The sequence below is a fragment of the Acomys minous genome (assembly GCF_964271855.1).
Source record: "Acomys minous genome assembly, chromosome: 12".
Lineage (NCBI taxonomy): Eukaryota > Metazoa > Chordata > Mammalia > Rodentia > Muridae > Acomys > Acomys minous.
Genome location: NC_140493.1, coordinates 85987790 through 86006960, shown reverse-complemented (window position 1 = coordinate 86006960; position 19171 = coordinate 85987790). Strand labels below are relative to the sequence as shown.

General features: G+C 46.3%; 1 protein-coding gene across 2 annotated transcripts in view; it reads right to left on the bottom strand.

Moving 5' to 3' along the window:
* CA10 (carbonic anhydrase 10) overlaps window positions 1-19171 on the bottom strand; it is a 498736-nt gene that overhangs the window by 13000 nt on the left and 466565 nt on the right. For both annotated transcript variants that reach the window (XM_084803345.1, XM_084803346.1), the window contains 2 exons: window positions 12062-12157; window positions 7061-7133 (listed from right to left, as the gene is read on the bottom strand). In XM_084803345.1, the coding sequence (XP_084659471.1) occupies window positions 7061-7133; window positions 12062-12157 (169 nt within the window). The remainder of the gene's footprint in view (window positions 1-7060; window positions 7134-12061; window positions 12158-19171) is intronic.

Sequence of the window (19171 nt, the reverse complement as noted above, 5' to 3'; positions counted from 1 at the left end):
AGAAGGCTGTTTGCAATCCATTAATCATTAGTTTTGCTATTTGAATATACCATAAAAAAAAGTGCTGGTTCAATGAAATCAAGTGGTACTAAAAAACGATAACAGTGTTACCTTTTATGTAATTGAGTTGTTATGTCTACCTAGTTAATTAAAAAGGAAAACAAAGGTTCGTAAACATCACCCCGTCCAGTGCATTAAAAATTAAAATACATTGGGCTAAATTACCAATATCTCTTCAAGAAAATCCTTTCTGAAAATCCATTTCTTAATGTCATGCTTTCAGCCTTGACCCTCACTCTGTGGAAGCAGGATTTGACTTTAATAAAATGGAATTTCTTTAGAAGACTTTCTAAATTCAGCCTGAAATTAATTCAGGCTGGTCTTTTCTATTGTCGGTCTTGGTTAGTGAGAATATTTTACAAGTTCTACTCAAATGTATGAAGTTTAAGCCCCTGGGGCTAGAGAGATTATGGCTTAGCAGCTAAGAGCACTTGCTGCTCTTCCAGAGGATCTGGGTTCAAGCCCTAGCAACCACACGATGGCACATGATTGGGTATAACTCTAGTTCCAAGGTCACTGACACCTTCTTCTGACCCATGGGGCATTGCACTCACACGGAGCATACACATATATGAAGGCAAAATGCCCATACACACAAAATTATAGTAAAAAAAATGAAATTTAGGTTCCCACAGAAAACAATACCATCTCAACCAGGCAGTGGTGGTGCACACTTTTAATCCCAGCCCTCAGGAGGCAGAGGCAGGCGCATCTCTGTGAGTTTGAGGCCAGCCTGGACTATGTAGCAAGTTCCAGGACAGACAGGATTGTGCTTTCTCAAAAAGCCAGTACCATCTCATGAACTCCTTGTGTGCACTACTTAGACTCAGCCACAACACATGTGCTTCTCTGAAAGCAAGCATACTCGGCTACCGCCTGCATGCCCCATGCTGTACTTGCCTTCAGAATAAACTGCTCTTCACACACCAGTGACTTGCCTCCCAACCTGAAGGAGCTAGGTTCAGCAGGCATATGCCTTAAGACAACTTAGGAACACAAATATACTGCACACTGAGTTCGTATCAGTCACTGTCCAGGCAATTGACCTATTATTTTTATCTAAACCTCACCCAGCCCTTTCAACATTAGCTTACCGATGAGGCCATCGTACCTCATCACTGTTAAATTTCCTTGACATGAAAAACCAAAGGCTGTGGGAGACTAGTGTAGGAGCCTAACGTGAGGACAAATCTCCTACACTTAACAGGACCTAAAGTCGTCATAGAGACAAACGTTTGGCTATGTCAATAGAAGGGTTCTAGAATGGGTTTATTGAGATGGAAAGAGCCACCCGAAATGTAGAGAGCATCACTCTATGGCCTGGGGTCCCGGGGAAATAGAAGAAAGAGAGCTGAGGACAAGCATTCCTCTCTCCCGGCTCCTCTGAAAGGATATGTGACGAGCTGCCTTAAGATCCTGCTGCTATGACTTATCCCCCCGACCATGGAGGGTACCCTAAACTGTGAGCCAAGGAACAGCTTCCATACTTAAGTTTCTTTTCTCAGGCATCTTATCACCACAATGAGAAAACTAACAACTCACCAGGTCTGCTCCTTTTTTATCACAGGGATGCGTTGTCACCCATGTGGTAGACTTTACCAACATGGCTTCCAAACTTCTTCCATACTTTGGCAAGCGCACCTTTACTTTTAAATATAGTAATATTGCATATATATTATATATGTATATATGTTGCATCTTGGAAGAATGATTTTTTTCCAGTTTCCCCTTTTCTCAGTTATTCCCTCTGTCCCCAGTACTGTACTCAGTTGAGTGGACTATCGCTATAACGTCCATCTTGTGCCAACTGGCTTCTGTGTTTGCTCCTTCCTCCCTGTACCTCCTCAGCTGGCTGGTGATCTGGCCACTTAGGAGCCTTTCCCGTAACAGGGCTGCGAAGATATATATTTAGAAGTAGTTTTCAATTCCAAGTCGTGAAGATTTAAGCTGCCCTTTCAGAAGCGAGGACTCGTCCCGCCTCTCGCCTGCATTTATTCTTACTCCTATGACTTCACCCAAGTTTCAATGCCATCTGGATGTCGATGTCTTCCACATTTCCAACTCTGGTTCTCCCTCCTGAAGTCCAGACTCATATATACAACTGCCTACACCACACTTCCTCTTCAATGCCTAATAGAAAGCTCTGTGATCCCTTCCCCACCCACAAGCACGCTCCGTCTGAGTCTTCCCCATCCCAGGGGATGCAAATATCTTCCTCTCAGTGGCTTGAACTAAACATTTCATGGGAATCCTTGGTTCTGTTTTCTCTCACACCTTAAATATCTGATTTATCTAGAAATCTCCTGCCGTCCCTTTAAAATAGATCCAATCACTCATTACCACCTCTCTCCATTGATCTGGTCATCCCCAGCGCCACTGCCCTATAATTCGATGGTTGCAACCACCTTCTGTTTTCACTCTTGCCACACTGTAGTCTACTTTAAAAGTTTTTAGACTTATTTATTTTATTTTATGTGTATGAGTGTTTTGCCTGCATGCGTGGTTGGAAATCCACATGCATACCTGGTGCCTCAAAAAAAAAAAAAAGTTAAAAGACTGCTTTGGAGTCCCTGGAGCCAGAGTTATGGCTGACTGTGAGTCAGCATATGGATGTTGGGAACTGAACCAGGGTCTTCTGCAAGAGGACCAAGAGCTCTTGGCCACTGAGCCATCTCTTCAGCCTTTATCTAGTCTATTTTTAATAAAGTAATCACAGTACATTTTTTCTATGTCTATAGTGTGTGTGTGTGTGTGTGTGTGTGTGTGTTGTGTGTGTGGTATATGTGTTGTAAGTGTATGGTGTGTGTGTGTATGTGTGTTGTGTATGCAGGTATGCTTGCCCATGAGCACGCATGAAGAGGCCAGAGGAGGACATTGAGTGTCTTTGTCTTGCTTATTACTTCTGCCTTATTCCCTTGAGACAGGGTCTGCCACTGAACATGGAGCTAGGCTGGCAGCCAGCAGACTTCAGTGATTCTCCTGTCTTTGTCCCGGTCACTCACAGTGATGGGATTACAGGTGCAAATGCAAACATGCCTGGCTGCTTTTGTAGATGCTGAGGATTCAAGATCTCTTACCTTATGAACCGTCTACCTCGCCCAGAACGCTCCTTTTGGCAGAAGATGAGGTCAGTCTAATTGAAGGCTTAGACTGGCTTCTGGTCTGTGATGCCTTCTCTGGTTTACTATATATGTAAATATGACAGTGTGGCTGTGTCCTCTAGAGGATTCTGATCTCCACAGGAGATCTCCATGAAAAGTCACATGCATGCAGGAGTTAGAAATAGCTTGGAGCAGAATGAGCCTGCTGGCCAAGTGTCACTGGGTTAGTTCTGTGGTTTGTTGATGCCCCCTTTCAGTCGAAGCGATTGTAAGAGGCAATGCTTATCAACCCAAGCTTTGGTTAAGAGAAAAGCATGCTGAAAGGTTTTGTGCTATGTCAAAATGTGAGAATTACAATTGGTTTTAAGACCTCAGAGTTCACCTTTTCTTGCTCCCTAGAAAAAAAGCACGAAGGGAAGGAAATGGCATAAATTCTGTGTCCAAGAAGAGCCATGTGTGAACCCTGCTCTTTAGTGTAGAAGCATGAATTGTGGCTCAGGGAGTTCCTTCTCCCCAAATCTCCATCTCAGTGGGAGGGTTGTGATGTTGAGCATCTCAGTCATGTGTCAGGTCCTGGGTGCTGGAAAGTAAGTGGTGGTGAGGGTGAGCATATTTCAAGGCCAAGCCTTTCATAACATCACACGACTTCCTGGGCTGATGGCAAAGGTACCTGTTAGGTGTTCCTCTGATGCTGGAGAAATGAGAGCCCTGTAGATCCCACTGCCTTAGATGATCTGGGGACCTCTGCCTGCAAGAGGGGCATCTCGACTAACCTGCACACGTAGCACTGAGGATTAAACACTGCTGGGTGCTTGTTCGTTATATAGAAGTCGCTGACTATCCAGCCGCCTACTGGATGTGTATCCTTGGTCTCATCCATGAACCGGGGGCGGGGCGTGTAGCAAACATACCCATTTATAAGGCTCTGTGTGAGCACCACACAGATAAGGAGCTACATGGGCAACACTGGCCCTGGGGCACACAAAGTGCCCATCTTACATTGCCTCTAAATTTCCGATGCTCAGTACGCTGCCAAATGGCTACTCCACCTCAGTGAGCAAGGCAAATTCTGCAGCAAAGTCTGCAGTGAAATTGGTGGTTTAGAGATCAGGGAAGGATGTGTTTGGGTCTTCCTGGGTAGTAAGGTCGAAATAGTAGCATCTGAACGTACTACATGAAACAGAAGCATCAACTGGATAGTTTTATGTCAACTTGAAACAAGCTAGTTATCTGAAAGGAGGGAACCTTGATTGAGAAAGTGCCTCCCTAAGATCCAGCCCTAGGGAATGTCTTTAATTAGTGATTGATGTGTGAAGGCTCCGCCCGCTGTGGGTGGTGCCACGCCTGAGCTGGTGATCCTGGGTTTTAGAAGAAAGCACTCCTCCCCTGTGTCAGCTCCTTCAGGTTCCTGCCCTGTTTGAGTCCCTGTCCTGACTTCCTTTTGATGATGAGCATTAATATGAAAGTGTAAGCCAAATAAAGCCTTTCTTCCACAAACGTCTCTGGTCGTGGCATTTCATCACAGCAGTAGTAACCCAAACCAAGACAGAGAGGCTTTACTTTTCCCTGTCTCATTTAAGAATTTAAGAGTGTGGAAGCAGGATAATATAATAGGAGCCCCTAGAAGGCAGCGTCAGCTTCATCTGGACCTGAGTGTGCGAGCTGTGGCTAGTGTGGCCGGCTACCTCTTACAGAAGATGCCTAGGCTGTATGCTAGAGGAAGATTCCTGTTTCACACCCCCTACCTGCCATGGGGCCAACCTTCCCCTGCTGGAGGCTGTAGGGAATTCATCGGGAGGGAAGAGAGCTGTGGTTTCCAGCTGAGCAAATCAATCCCTTTCTGCCAGTGTCCTGGGCATGATGGTGCCTGGGCCAATTCTGTGTATCAAGCCCTCATTATCCCTGTGGCGAGACTCCTTTCAGGGGTGTGAAAAAAGGGCACCGTGGGGGAGGGCACCTCCCTTATAGCATCTTCTATCAGAGAGCCTTTATCACGTCTCAGCATGCAGACCAGGGTGTCCTGCTTCAGCTCCGCCTCCCCACCCTGCCCTTTCTTTCACTGTGGACCTGGCAGGTGTGGGGCAGGATGGGGGAAGAGAGAACATCTCCTTTCTCCTACAGACTCTCTGCTTCTGTAGTGTAAATATTGTAAGCTCCCTATCCAGGCAGAGGCATTTGGCTCTAGAACACCTTTTACTGTGAATGAAGGAGAATGTTCACGCCCCCAGGTAACTCTGAGAGGAAGTGTTGACGGGAACAGATCTCCTCTCTGAATTCCTCCGAGGCCCTTCAATGTTCAGCCAGCTTTATAATGCTGCTACTCTGCCTGGAATGCCTTGGACTCCTCCTTTCAGCTTGCCTGCCTTTCCTGCCTTCCTGCCTTCCCCCCTCTTCTTTCCTTCCTGCCTCCCTCTATCTTTTCTCTCCTTCCTCACTCTTTCCTTCCTCTGCTTTTTCTTCTGTACCAGTAATCACTTCACTTAACATTGATCAAATGGGTGCGGGGCGGGTGTCAGGGGAGGGGGGAGGCTAGGGGAGGAGAAAGGAGCAAAGGACCCCTAATGATCCTCCATGCAAGTGGAAATCAGACAGATTGTGTGTTGGGGCTTAATGTGCAATTTCATGGCTTTTCACAGTCTCTAAACTGCACGTTCAAGATTATTTGAAAACATTTTATTTAATTTTCAGGCTTTTTTTTTTTAATCAAAAAAGTTAAAAGAATAATAATCTTTTATGGGCAGTTATAGATGTGCTATTTACACATAAGACAGAAATATCTCCCTTAGCTGAGCAATCTAAGCACGCGCTTAGAGAGCAACTCCAGAAAAATGCTGATGAAGAAGGGCAAGGGTGTGTGGAGAGCATTAAGTCAGTCTAGGTGATGGGTGTTGAGGCGGAGTGGCCTCAGGTTCACCAGCATGTCAACCATCATTACCCCAGCCTCTTCATAGAGGAGTGACCCCAACGGTGAGGAGGGGAGGGCAGGTGTCTCAACCATCCTACAGAAGACGTGAGTTGAAAGAAGCAGCCAGTGACAGGGGGCCAGTGCTTGCTCTCTCTACTGTCCTTCCAATGACACATTGGAGGCAGAAGCCGCAGGTACAGTTATAGGAAGGGCTGACTCAGCAGGGCGATGGAGGAATGAAAATGTCTGCACGCTCTTTTCTCCTTTGGTGAAAATCACTATCTACCTGTTGCTTGAGTCGCCAATCCAGACCTTCAAGACTTCAAAAACCTGGGGTTGAACTTTTTCACTTTGTAAAGTGGGGGCGGGAGGGGCGGGGCTCTTCGACAGGCTTACTGCAGATGGCAGGGGAGCCTGCTGTGCCCTTTCCCCTTCACCTAGGCACACTTTCTTCTTTTCTGATTAACGAGTTTAGGATGAAGCAATCTGAAAGCCTGGGAAGACAGCAGAGCCCTATAGATTCATGGGCTGTGGAGAATGAAGGCAGACTACCCAGACTCCTCCTGGAAGGAGATCAGACTTGGTTCAGGTGTGTGGTTCTGAAAAGGTTCAGATTGGGTCCAATCTGGTGGATGGGGTTTTTTTTTTTTTCATCACACAGTTGGCAAGGCCCCAGCTATGGACAGCTGACACAGTAGAGTCAGTGAGCTGGTAGAATCCCCCAGCTCATTATCAATCCACAGGATAAGGATGACCACATCATCATAATCATTATTGCCTTAGACAGGCGTGGATGACAAAGACAGTCTGGGGACTTGTGCTAAAAATGGGCTGCTTCTTAGCCAGCCCCGACTCTCCAGAGTGACTTTCTACAAAATTAAAGGATTATGAAGCAGAAAGGGGCCCACGGAGATCATCCGTTCTGGCTTCTTGCCTTCCGACAGGGCTAACCTTTGTAGAGTAGTTGCTGTAAAGGAAATTGAACCGAACTTACTTTTATATGTTATTCTTGTGATAGTATCTCTGTTGAGCATTCGATTAAGAAATGGGTTTGATGAATCAGAAACCTATAAGAGAGGAGAAGGAATTAATGAGCGGGTGTCACTGTCCGAGGGCAAACATCATACATTCTTTCATTCCTTCATATTGATGGCTTGCCGTGGGTCCAAAGCTATGACGGCTGGAAATTCAGAGATCAGAGACACACTCACTCACCATTCTGTATGGACACCTCATCTTGAGAAGGAAGAGAGGCAGGCAAGCATATTGTCCTCATGTGGATTAAGGAATGCTCTGCTGGAGCTATTAAGGAGAGACCACCCAGTGTTTGGGGGGAATCCGGGGGAGCTAAGGGATGAGTCGGTTCGGAAGGATGGATGAAGGCTGAAGTATTTGAATGCCAGAATATAGGAAAGGAGGGAAGGTGAGGAGGCCAGGAAAAGCATCCATGCCGAGGACCTGCTCATGAGAGGCGTGTGCTTATACACATAGCTAGTGGAGTAGGACCTGAAGGCACTGGGATAGGCTGGATGGGAGGCTAGGCCACTCTAGGCTTTGAATGTCAAGCTAGGGTATATTTAATCTGTATTCCTTAGGAATGGGGACCTATCAAAGGGTACTGAGCAGGGAATATGGGATGAAATGCCAGGAAAGGGGTATTTATCCAAGTAGAAAGAGTATCTAAAGTAGGGGTACCAGAGGACGCAGAACGAGAGCCTTGGGATTCCATTGCCGGTTATCACATGACCACATTACAAACCACAATTCAGTCTTCCACCCACCAACCCACCCATCTATCCTGTAATTATTTACCAAGTACCTATAGTGGACTAGGCCTCATGCTAGAGATGAGTTTCCATTTTGTCCTTATGTTCTTACAGGTCCATTTTCCATCTCCAGGAGAGGAAGCCAGGTGATGAACCGATTTGGGTCAGAGAATCACCCTTCGTAAGGCCGTGAGCAGCCCCTCGTAGCTGTGTAGCTTCCTTACCAACACCCTTTTTACTCAGTCTTTTCTCAGTAGCACTGCTCATCTTAGTCATCTCCTCTCCTACCTTGCTCAGCGAGGCTCTGCAATTTACATCTCAGCTGCTTAATCGGATGCTGTGACACGTCAACATTTTAAATCTGATCTATTCCGAGGGTTGGGGCAAAAAAAAAACCCCCAAAAAATCACAGCAGATGATCATCGCTATTGGATAAGCAACAGGTAACTTTAGTTTGGAGAAAGCACAGACTGTTTATTTGGCTTCCATCTGTCTTACTTTTTACACGGTTTCCTGGGTGTGCTGTAGTGAAACAAGCAACTGACTGGTGCTTGGGGACTGCCGATGCTCAGTGGAGGTAAAAAACCCACCTCAGGTGGGGGGAGAAGTCCCCAGTTGAACACTGCTGCTTCCTGGAAACATTCGTGCCAAACCCAGCTTCTGTTACGGCATCCTTTTTTTTTTTTTTAATCATCTGAAAGATATCTCAGAGCCTCCTGTTCATACTGATAATCTCTGTGACAGCAGGCAGACATGAAGGCAGAGTAGGAATCTGAAATGGCTCTTAATTGCCCGATGCCTGGGCTCCTGGTGCCTGACAAAGCTGGACAATAGTGCTTTGAGACCAGCCCCTTATGGAGCCGATTAAAAAAAAATTATTGAAATATTTCCAAAGTGCACACAGATGATTTGTGGGCACAAGTGTGTTGGCCGTGTGGGTGAAAGGATGAAATATGTACTTGATATAAGTGAGTATAAGTGCGAAGTTAATGGTGTGTGATCAAACAGCAATTAAAGCTAAATCTCGGCTCCCTGTGGTCATGGAAGAGAGGGTGGGGGTGGGGGAAACAAGATTCTTTTATTTAGCGATTGATTGATTGATTGTGTGCGCCAAAGAATGGGTAGAGCCCAGAGGCCAGCTTGTGGGAGTCAGTTCTCTCTTTCCACCCAGGTCTCTGGAATTGAACTCGGGTCATCAAGCTTGCCAACAAGTACCTTTAACTGCTGAGCCGTCTCTTTGTGCTGCCAAACCCTTATCCATCTTCGGCTCAGCATTTGGTCAGGGTGACATTTGCTCAGGTGAGCTACTGGCATGTGAGGACTTCAGCTCCAGGGAACTGAGAGTGGGAGGTGGGGGCATCAGATGAATATGAGAGGCTGGGCATCCTTAGAGACTAAGGATTCAATTCTGCTCGTTTCTGGGTACCACTGTCTAGCAGGGTGCAGGCCTCTCTCCCACGCTCAATTGGAGTTTGGAGATGAGTGAATGACAAGTCACAGCTTATTGTGGAGCCAGAAATCCAAGAGCTGATTTTGTCAAAGAAAGAGAGAATAACATGGCTTTATATTGAGACTGAGCCTTAGAAAGTTTCATGCTTGCTCAAGGAAAGAATGGGAAATTCCCTGGGGGCCAGACTGGCCTGAGAAGATTCAGGAGCTATCCACTATCCCTTCTCGGCTTAAGGCTTTAGCTAGCTCCTTCTAGCAAACCACAAGAGAGCAACTTGGACCTGCAAGCCTGGTTATTGGTCAGGATCTCAGCGTAATGCACGTTTCGGCACACATGAGCTTGTGAAACACCAGCCGTTGGCTGTGGAGGAAGTTGGTTGCCAGTCGCTCCATCAGTCACTGTCGGCTGTTACACGCTTGAGCTTCCAGGATGACATTCACTGACTTAGAAACTTTGAGCAAAGGGAGGCAAAGTCAGGGACTGACACTGAGATGCTCTTCAAGGGACAAGAATTACTGGGGAAGGCAGGTTGGCCTCTGGGTATTACCCACGGAAGGCTTGGCATAGGGAAAAACCACAGGAACAGGTGACTCCTGGTCACATGACTATATGTAACTTACCCCTAGGCTTCTCAATGCATGTGGACCAGGCTGACCGAATGGATTGGTTGTCTGTATCATCACTGGGCCTGGAGTAAGAATTTGCTCCAGGCTTGTGGGTACCAGTGGGATATGGCTGGGGGTGTGTGGTTGATTAAGTGTCACTTTCTCTCTTCTCATCCAAGTTCCTTTCCCAGCTCTGTTGAGTAGGCACGGGATGGGAATACAGTAATGAGTACTGAAGCCAGGCAAGACTTGGGGTGTCTTTCATGGCTGGGCTATTATGAGCTCCATGAATTTGGCCTGGCTAGGATGAAGGTGAGGGAGTTAGCAGGATAGACATGGTGTCTGGAATGATGACCAACACTTGTTTACAGAGTCTGCTTGATGGGGGTAGTGGGGGTGGGGGTGAGGGAGGGGGTGGTAGTGGGGGTGTGTTGTTGCCCAAGGTGTGCCTGGAGACTCCGTTAAAACTCCTTGGTGGTGAATGTTAAATTTCTACTGAAAGTCTTCATCATAGTCCAAGTTCTGGTTGGTCCTTCTCTAATGGTTTGTGCACAAACCTCTCCCACAGCCAGCACAGTGTGGCCTAGTAGCCTTTGTGACTAGTTTATTTAAAGACATTGTTTTGCATGGGACTTGCCCCTTGTTCAAGTATCCAGATATAAGTGAGTATATACCATTGGACTCTTTCTGTTTCTGGGTTAACTCACTCATTATGATCATTTCTAGTTCAATCCATTTATCTACACATTTTGGGAATTCCTTGTTTTTAATAGCTGAGTAGTATTCTGTAGTGTAAATGTACCACAGTTTCTTTATCCATTCTTCTACTGAGGGACATTTAGGCTGTTTCCATGTTCTGGCTGTTATGAATAAGGCTGCTATGAACATGGTTGAGCAAATGTTCTTGTTGTGTGCTGGAGCATCTTCTGGCTATACTCCTAGGAGTGGGAAATGGGACAGAGGTGAGGACATCCTATTGGGACTCTAGGTGAGAGAAGCATGGGAGAATGGGGAAATAGAAGGATCCAGAGTGTTCTAGAAACCTACAAGAAGAACATTATGATGGGCAGATCTGAGCCCAGGGGTCCTGCTCAAACTATGGCACCAGCCAAGGACAATACGTGCAGTAAACTTCGAACCCCTACCCAGATCTAGCCAATGAACAGAACAGTCTTCACAGTTGAGTGGAGAGTGGGGTCTGACTTTCACACGAACTCTGGTGCCTCATATTTGACCACATCTCCTGGATGGGGAGACCTGGTGGCACTCAGAGGAAGGACAGCAGGCTACCAAGAAGAGACTTGATATCCTATGAGCATATACAGGGGGAGGAAGTCCCCCTCAGTCAGAGTCATAAGGAAGGGGAGTAAGGGGGAAAATGGGAGGGGGGAAGGAATGGGAGGATACAAGGGATGGGATAACAATTGAGGTGTAATATGAATAAATTAATAAAATATATTAAAATTTTTTTATAATTGGGAAGGAAATCTTACTTTTTTCATTGAAAGTTTGCATATCTGCATCACTTTACATTTGACAAAATATTGAAGGTAATTAAAAAAAAAAGCCAAAATGAGAACTTGCTCAATTGGACATTTCAGGTTGTTCTTGCCTATTGGATAGCTGGAGAGCCTGACTGAACGTCAGTCAGTATGAGGACCGTTGTCTTAATTCTACCTGCCAGGATTATGAGTCAGCACGCGAGTGGGAGAGGAAGACGACGAACTTTATAGCTGTTGTGTGGAAGCCTGGAGGTTTATAGTGCCGGGCCTGCTGGGGAGGGCCGGCGCATGCTTCTCCTGTTCTGCTGTGTGCGATGGACAGTCCCAGAGGGCTTCAGCACTCCAGCCCCTCTCCTGCTGCTGCTGTCCCGCTGTCTCACTGGAGTCGGCGTGGCCCAAAGCCCAGCCCAGCAAATAGCACCTGCTTTCTCTTTAGGAGAGAGACTGTTCTGCTCAAACCTTCAGGCCCCAAAGCTCTGGAATGGAACCTGTCACTTCTGCATCTCACTTGCAGAGCCCTGAATCTCGCGTGGATCTCGTGGCTCTAAGAGCCGTAAGACTCCAGAGCTTTCTTTAGCTGACATTACTTCTTTAACTCTTTTTTAATCCCCAAAGAGACTGCAGACTGATATATTCCGGTTGACATGAAGGATAAAGGAATGCGAGACTTACTTTTATAAATATAGAAACTACCACCAATCCGTTCGGGCTCTTCGCAGCTTCTGTGACGTTTGTGTACAGTTCGTGGTTATAGTGGATGAGTTGTACCTGGCAGGAAGGGAAACCAGGAGTAAGAACAACGGCCAAGCAATTAAAAGGTACGAGGCGCAGCTTATCCTCTGACACGGAGCGAATCGCAAACATACTGAAGGACAATTAGAAAGCTTTGCTTTTTTTTTTTTCATTCCTTCCTCAGATATTACATCCCAACTGCAGCTCCTCTCCCCCTAATATCTCCCCTCTACTTCCTGTCTCCCTCAGATCCATCCCACTCCACTTTCCCTCAGACGAGACCAGGCCTCCTAGGGATATCAACCAAGCATGGCATAACATCCTAAAACAGGACCAGGCACAACCCATCACATCAAAGCTGGGCAAGGCAACCCAGTAGGAGGAATAGGTCCCACAGCTAGGCAGAAGAGTCAGAGACAGCCCCTGAGGAGCAGGAACATCAAGCAGAGGACCCAGGTCAGACCCCTACGGGCTCCCTAATCTCTGTGAGCTCCTCACGAGTCCTGCTCAGTTGATTCTATGCAGAGTTCTCACAGTGTCCCTGACCCTTCTGGTTCCCCCTATCAGAAGGATATGATTTTAATTGAAGACATTTCAGAGGGAAATATAAATAGGATCTATGTGTATAAAAGTGCATGTGCATGCGCAGATATGAACATACCTCCAGATATTTGCAAACGTGTTCTGGTAACAAGATTAAAAAGATGAGTGACTATCCGATTTTTCCTCCCCTTTCCCCCTCAGGACGTTTCCCCTAAAGTGTGTGTTAAGGAAAATGTCCTTGCTTGGAAATGGAACAACCCTTTAGGTGTGGACATCCTCTCTCAGCCGCTCCAACAGCTCCCACTGGCAGTGAGTACATCTTCCTGGTAGCTTTGGGTGAGCAGGGAGCTTTTAGACCCTGAGCCAGCCCCGTGATGTTGAGAGGATACTGGCAGTGGATAGGATGCTTGGACAGCTCTGCTCACAATGTGCTAAGCTGTCCTTCTGGTTCACTTGGCTATGCAAACATTTGTTTCCCCTACCTCTAACCTGAGCCAGTGGCTGCCTGTCAAGCTCTGTGGCATGAGCACTGGGCTGGGGGACAGCAGGAGGAGTCCTGGATTTGGGTGGTGAAGTGTGTTTCCCTTCATGACGTCATTCTTCAAAACTCCCATTGTGGAACATGGCATGCGTATATGCCTAAATGAACACACTACAGACTTTTAGCCACATGATCAGGTTTTATACCACTTTACTATGAACCTAATCATGTGACTATCCCTTTTCAGATGCACATAGCTGTGGTTTAAAAAATATTTTATAACAATATGAAAGTACATTTTTGATAATAGATTTTAAAATGTCTATGTGAATAACGTTTCCCTCATCTTCGTCTAATCCTAGCTCACATAATTGGAAAATGAACAATTTAGTGTAAACCCCCCCGCCCCCCCCACGGTTTCCTTTGGTTATAAAGTACATAGCTGCACACAGGCAAATAAAGTTCAAAGAAACAATAGAGCGACGTGGACACAGCTCAGTTGGTAGCACCCTTGCTTGCTCTCAAGTTCCAGCACCATATAATCTGAGCTTGGGGGTGTACACCTGAAATCTCAGCCCTGGGGAGGTGGAGGCAAGAGGATCAAGGTTCCAGGTCAACCTCAGCTACTTAGCAAGATCGAGCCAGCTTGGGGTCCACAAGACACGTCTCTGAAGCAATAACAGCAATGCCAACAGAAACAATAAGATGATATAAGCTATAATTACGATTTCAAAGTTGATTTATCACTGCCTTTGCATTCAAGTCAATACATATAAATCTACCCAAGTTCTCTTAGTGTCTTATTAGGGGATAGCCTGCTCCCTGCATGAATACTGCCACAGCACACTGAGCCACCCCACCACCGGCTTTCATGTGTTTCCACTGTTTTGCCTCTTACAACACCGTCACAGCAAACGCATCATATATCTCTGTAATGTGTTAGTGGTTTGCGCTGGCTGATTTGAGAATATAACGAGGTAGTACCCGGAAAGTGATGTTGTGACCCTGAAAGTACAAGACAACATCCGTTATTGTTAACACCCCACATTGCATTCAAAAGGGAAGGGGAGGGGGGGGGGTGAAGTATTCAACGTTGAGAAAGACCGTGAGAGCTAAATGGAACCCTTCCTTTAAAATTTGAAAACAAGCCCCATCTTTTGTAGCAGTATACGGTGTTTTTGGGCATCCGGGTCACCGGGTGCTTTGAAACTCTTGTGTGCCTGCTTGCCCGACTCCAGTTCTGAGAATTCAGAGAAGGAAGGAGGCGGGAGGCCTGCTGGAGCTGCAAACGAGTGGAGCATCTATGAGCATCACTAACCCAGCAGTGCCCACTCAGAGGGTACCACAAATCTGAACATCCCGAGTCCACGGAACATGTACACAGAGGGGACACACACACTGTGGATGCTCCGGACATTTCTCCTTTGCCTTTTAATTTCTAATATATTTTGCCACTGGAGACAGGCGGTTACATTGCAGCTGCTCTGCCATGCAGAAGGCCGGGGCTGGAGGACCATTTGTCTGTGCGGTGCTCTGTCAGGCCTATGTTCAAAATTTTAACTTCTGGAGAAAAAGGCGGCAGTGGGAAGAAGAGGGCGTGTGTAGAAATGGGGGCAGCATCTATTAATGTAGCTAGCAAAGGGCTCTTTGCTGAGAAGATATTTAAGCTGAGATCTGACGATGAAGGGAAATGAGGCCCGGGGAGATTGGAAGGAGGCATGTTAGTCACACAGAGCACAAAGAATACCAAAGGGCCCGAGACAGCGACAGGCAGTGCAGCAGGTTAGGGGTGGGTAAAATTGGCTCAGGGTAGAAGCAACTCACACAGGACTTTGGAGAGTATGGTGAGAGTCACTGCAGCAGGAAGCTGCCGGGGCTAAGGAAATAAACTGACTCGAATGCATTTTAGAAAAATCTCTTTGGCCACCAAGATGGGCACAGCAGAGACAGAGGAGGCCTTGCCTACTGTGTTTACATCATAATCATCCATGATCCTGTCTTCTCTAGGACACCAACGACATTGAATGTCAAGCCCTTCTCTGTTCCAATGGTGGTCTTACTCAGGATTTATTACGATGGTCAATTAACTGGCAGTGATTGATTTTATGTTTCAACCTGACTGGGCTAATGGGTGTCCAAATAGCTGGTAATATGTCTGGGTATGTCTGTGAAGATGTTTCTGGGACAGATCAGCATTTGCATTAGTAGACTTGGCATAGCAGGATATATCTGCCCTTTCAAACATGGGCTTGTATTTGCCTGTAGTGAATAAAGAGACAGAGGTAGGGCACGTTCATTCTTCTTGGGACGGAACATCCATCTTTATCTGCCCTAGCAAATCACAGCTCCTGGTTTCTGGGCCTTCAGACTTTGGCATCTAGGATTCATACCACAAACATGTGTCTCCAGACTTTGTCCCTGGCCTGAGGGCAACACCATTGAATCCCTGGGTTTCCAGCTCAAAAATGCTACATAGTGGGACTTCTCACATGCTGTAGTCAGGTAAGCCAGTTTATGCAATAAATCTTTTTATAAACATCTCAATGTATTCTGTTGGTTTTAGCTCTGGGAGACTCATGACTAATGAAAATTCAAAATATCTTACAGAGCAAAGGGCATCCAAATTGCTGGGTAATCAGTAAAGATGGAAACATAGGTACATGGTACTGACTCAAATGCATTTTGGAAAGGTGAACATCACTGTTAGAGTGCTTCTTCTTCTTCTTCTTCTTCTTCTTCTTCTTCTTCTTCTTCTTCTTCTTCTTCTTCCTCCTCCTTTTCCATCTCCTCCTTCTCTTTCTCCATTTATTGATGATCATTACTAACATTTCTGAGTACCAAACATATGCAATAAATGTAGGAATCAAACTATGATGCATATTGCAAGGGAATGGAAGGTAGGGCACTTGGAGAATGTGTTTGGAGATCCTTCTCCAGAGATTAACCTCAATCTTAGATTTAGAAATATGGAATTTGTAAATAGAACATGGGCATAGAGATGCATCAGCTGTAATGCCATCTCATTTAATTCTCAAAACTCCATGAGTTAATGTCATTATCTGCCTTTCATCCATAGAGACATCACACCAGGAAGTGTTGAATGGTAACCGTACCCAGTTCTTATGGTTATAGAATTCGTACCCAAACACCACGCTATTTCAAAACTATTGCCTTTGTATCTGTTTCTACCTTTAGGTAAACATCTCAAGTGATGGATACTAAGTTATCATCTTGCTCCTAATGTTTGCTGTAGAGTTTGGCCCAAGTATGGAAGGTAGCAAACGCTTGCTAGATGAATCATTCTACTGGGAGTCTGAGTCCTGGAAAGGGCCTTGGAGAAAACCAGGACCATCTCTCATTTCTTCTAAATGTGAAGAGGCTTAGGACCAGAGAGGGTCTGTGTCTTGCTTTTTTTACAGCATGGTAGTTTGTACTCCACTCATCAGAAGCATGGTAGAAGAGTTGGATGAACTAGCAGAAGGCCATGGGGAATCTCATAGCTACAGGTGGTGATGAGGTCTCATGCCCATGGTTTTCAGGCCTTTGCTCTTAGACTGTGGTTATTACTCTTGCAATCAGGTGCAGAGCTACATTCACATTCCAGAATTTTCCAAGGAGCAAAAAAGTCTAAAATTTTCTCCAAGCTTCAAACTGAAATTCAGCTTTTGAGCTAATTCCCACTGAACGAGCATGTGCTGTGAGCAGGCTTCTGAGCCCACAGCCAGTTGTCTTTGCCATTGCTTCAGCCTCTGGCACGAAGCGTTACGTTCCATTTCCAGGAGCGTGATTCACCAGCATGTGACATGTGCTTTTCCCTCATCCCTCATGTCTTGGAAGAGTCACCACACATCTCTCAGGCCTGATGCACATGCTGTAGTTTACCTTTCTCTGTGTGACACTCTGTCCCTTATTAAACCCGAGTCACCCTGTGATGCCATTCAGCATGACAGGGCACTTAACTTACATTAACCTGTGTGTGGCTTCCACTGCCTGTAAGGTACAGGCCTGATTCTGAGCCCAGCCCTTGTGTGGGCCTTGACTTTTCTAAATGCCTCGGTGGTTGCTATGCATTGGCAGCTTTCTTTCGGTCTCCCTTAAACAATGTACGTCTCCCATCTCTACATCCTGTGCACATTCTGTTCTTTCTGCATAATACACCTTTCTCTCCCCCTCTTTACTGGACTTTTAATTGTAAACCCCTTTAGAGCTGAGCTCAAGGGTCACCCATCGAGTGGGATCCCCAAGAAGTCATTATCACCGTTCTGCCGACTTTGAAAACACACATCACAGTTCTGTTTCCACACTTGTCGTGAGAGCGATGAGCTCTCCGCCTCTTTCGCTGGACTCTAAGCTTCACGTGGGTGAGAGGTATTATTCCCCAACCCTCAGCACTCTGTGCTGTAGTAACAGTGGCAAGGTAGGAATAACTGTGAAATGGGTAGAGGAAGCCAGACAGGCTGTGGTCAGACCATGGAGTGTGATGCCACAGGAAGCAAGGGAAGGGAGAACAGGTAGGAAGCAGTCTGAGTTCCAGAAGGGAGTCAAGACTTTAAGCATCACATAGGGCTATGGAGATGTCAAGCTCCAGCTTCATCCCTGGGCAGGGCCAGGCTCTCATCTTTACATAAGGATTGTAATGCTACCTGCTTCCTAGAACCATTGGCATGGGCTCATGAGCTGGGATATAAAGCACTTAGTCCAGGGGCTGGGATGCCCTAGGCACTCAGCAGTCAGCTGTCACCATGCTTGCTGTTACTCCATGCTTACTGGCGCAGTAGATAAGACAGCCTTTGGCTCCTGCAGAGATCACAGTTAGGTGTTCTACATCCCGTCTTTGAGTCTGCCTTTCCGAGGGACACCCCCTAGCCCTGCCGCCCCAGCAAAGCGCTCCCTACTGGGGAGAACTCAGTGTGTATTCCCTGCACTGGATGAAGTGAGACCTGGAGAGAACATGTTCCCAAGGGGCCCAGACTGTAATTTAGTGGGCAACAGGCATTTACTGCAGTGAGTTAGATAGTGAATCTTCCCATCATCCTCGGGGCCTGTGGAACTTCTGTCACAGTGACCTATATTTCCTAGTTAAAGAGAAGATAGAAAAGAGTGGGCGTGGCTAGATTCCACGAAAACTTCATCGGCAACAACACTCTTTGGGCTGGATTTGGTTTGTGGCTATTGTGTGCCCACTATGGCTTGTTTAAGTTGAGAGCTGGGCAAGGAACTTCCAAGGCATTCATTTTCCTGTAAGCGTATACAGCTTGGAAGAAGATACAGGCGGAAGGACAGTAAGCATAAGGCTGCCCCTCCCCCTCATATAATTGCCATTCTATTATTTCTATAGTCCTTTAAACCTTCCAAAGCACCGTTAACTCAGACGAGTTTATTTCTGTCAGCATAGGTCCCAGGTGCCCACCCTGTGCGGGACCCCCCAGGAGTCGGGAGATGAATTCTATAGATCCCGTATCCTCCAGGCACTCATACAGCGTACCTGCTTGTTCCTGAAATAGACAAAGGATAAAAAAAAAAAAAAAAAAAGAAGGCTTGGAGAGGTCACACAGACAGTGACAGCGATTCAGGTCCACTTCATTTTTCCATAGAACAGTAGAGAGAAGAGGAAGGTGTTTTATACTTGAAGGGAAGGCTACATGTCAGCAGCTTCTGCTGGGACAACAGCTCCAAGCGAGAAGTTATTTATAGAAGTCATTAGCAAGTTTGTCTTCATGTGTAAGAGCACACAGTCTGCAGAGAAGAGCGCGGCTTGATATTTACCAACCGCCACATTCTCACCCTAAGCTTTGGCAATTATCGCTGGTCGGCCTGGCGACGATGGTTTCCTGCATCCTAAGACATGTGATGCAATTACAGCTGCAAATGAAACGAGGCGTTCATCATTTCACTGACGGGGAGACCCTAGATGTAGCTCAGCAACGTAAGTAAGACACTAGAGTGAAGCGATGCTCCCCCCGCCCCGCGCCCCCAGAGGAGAACTCTACATAGATTTTAAGGCAGGATGTCTTTCAATTCTGTGG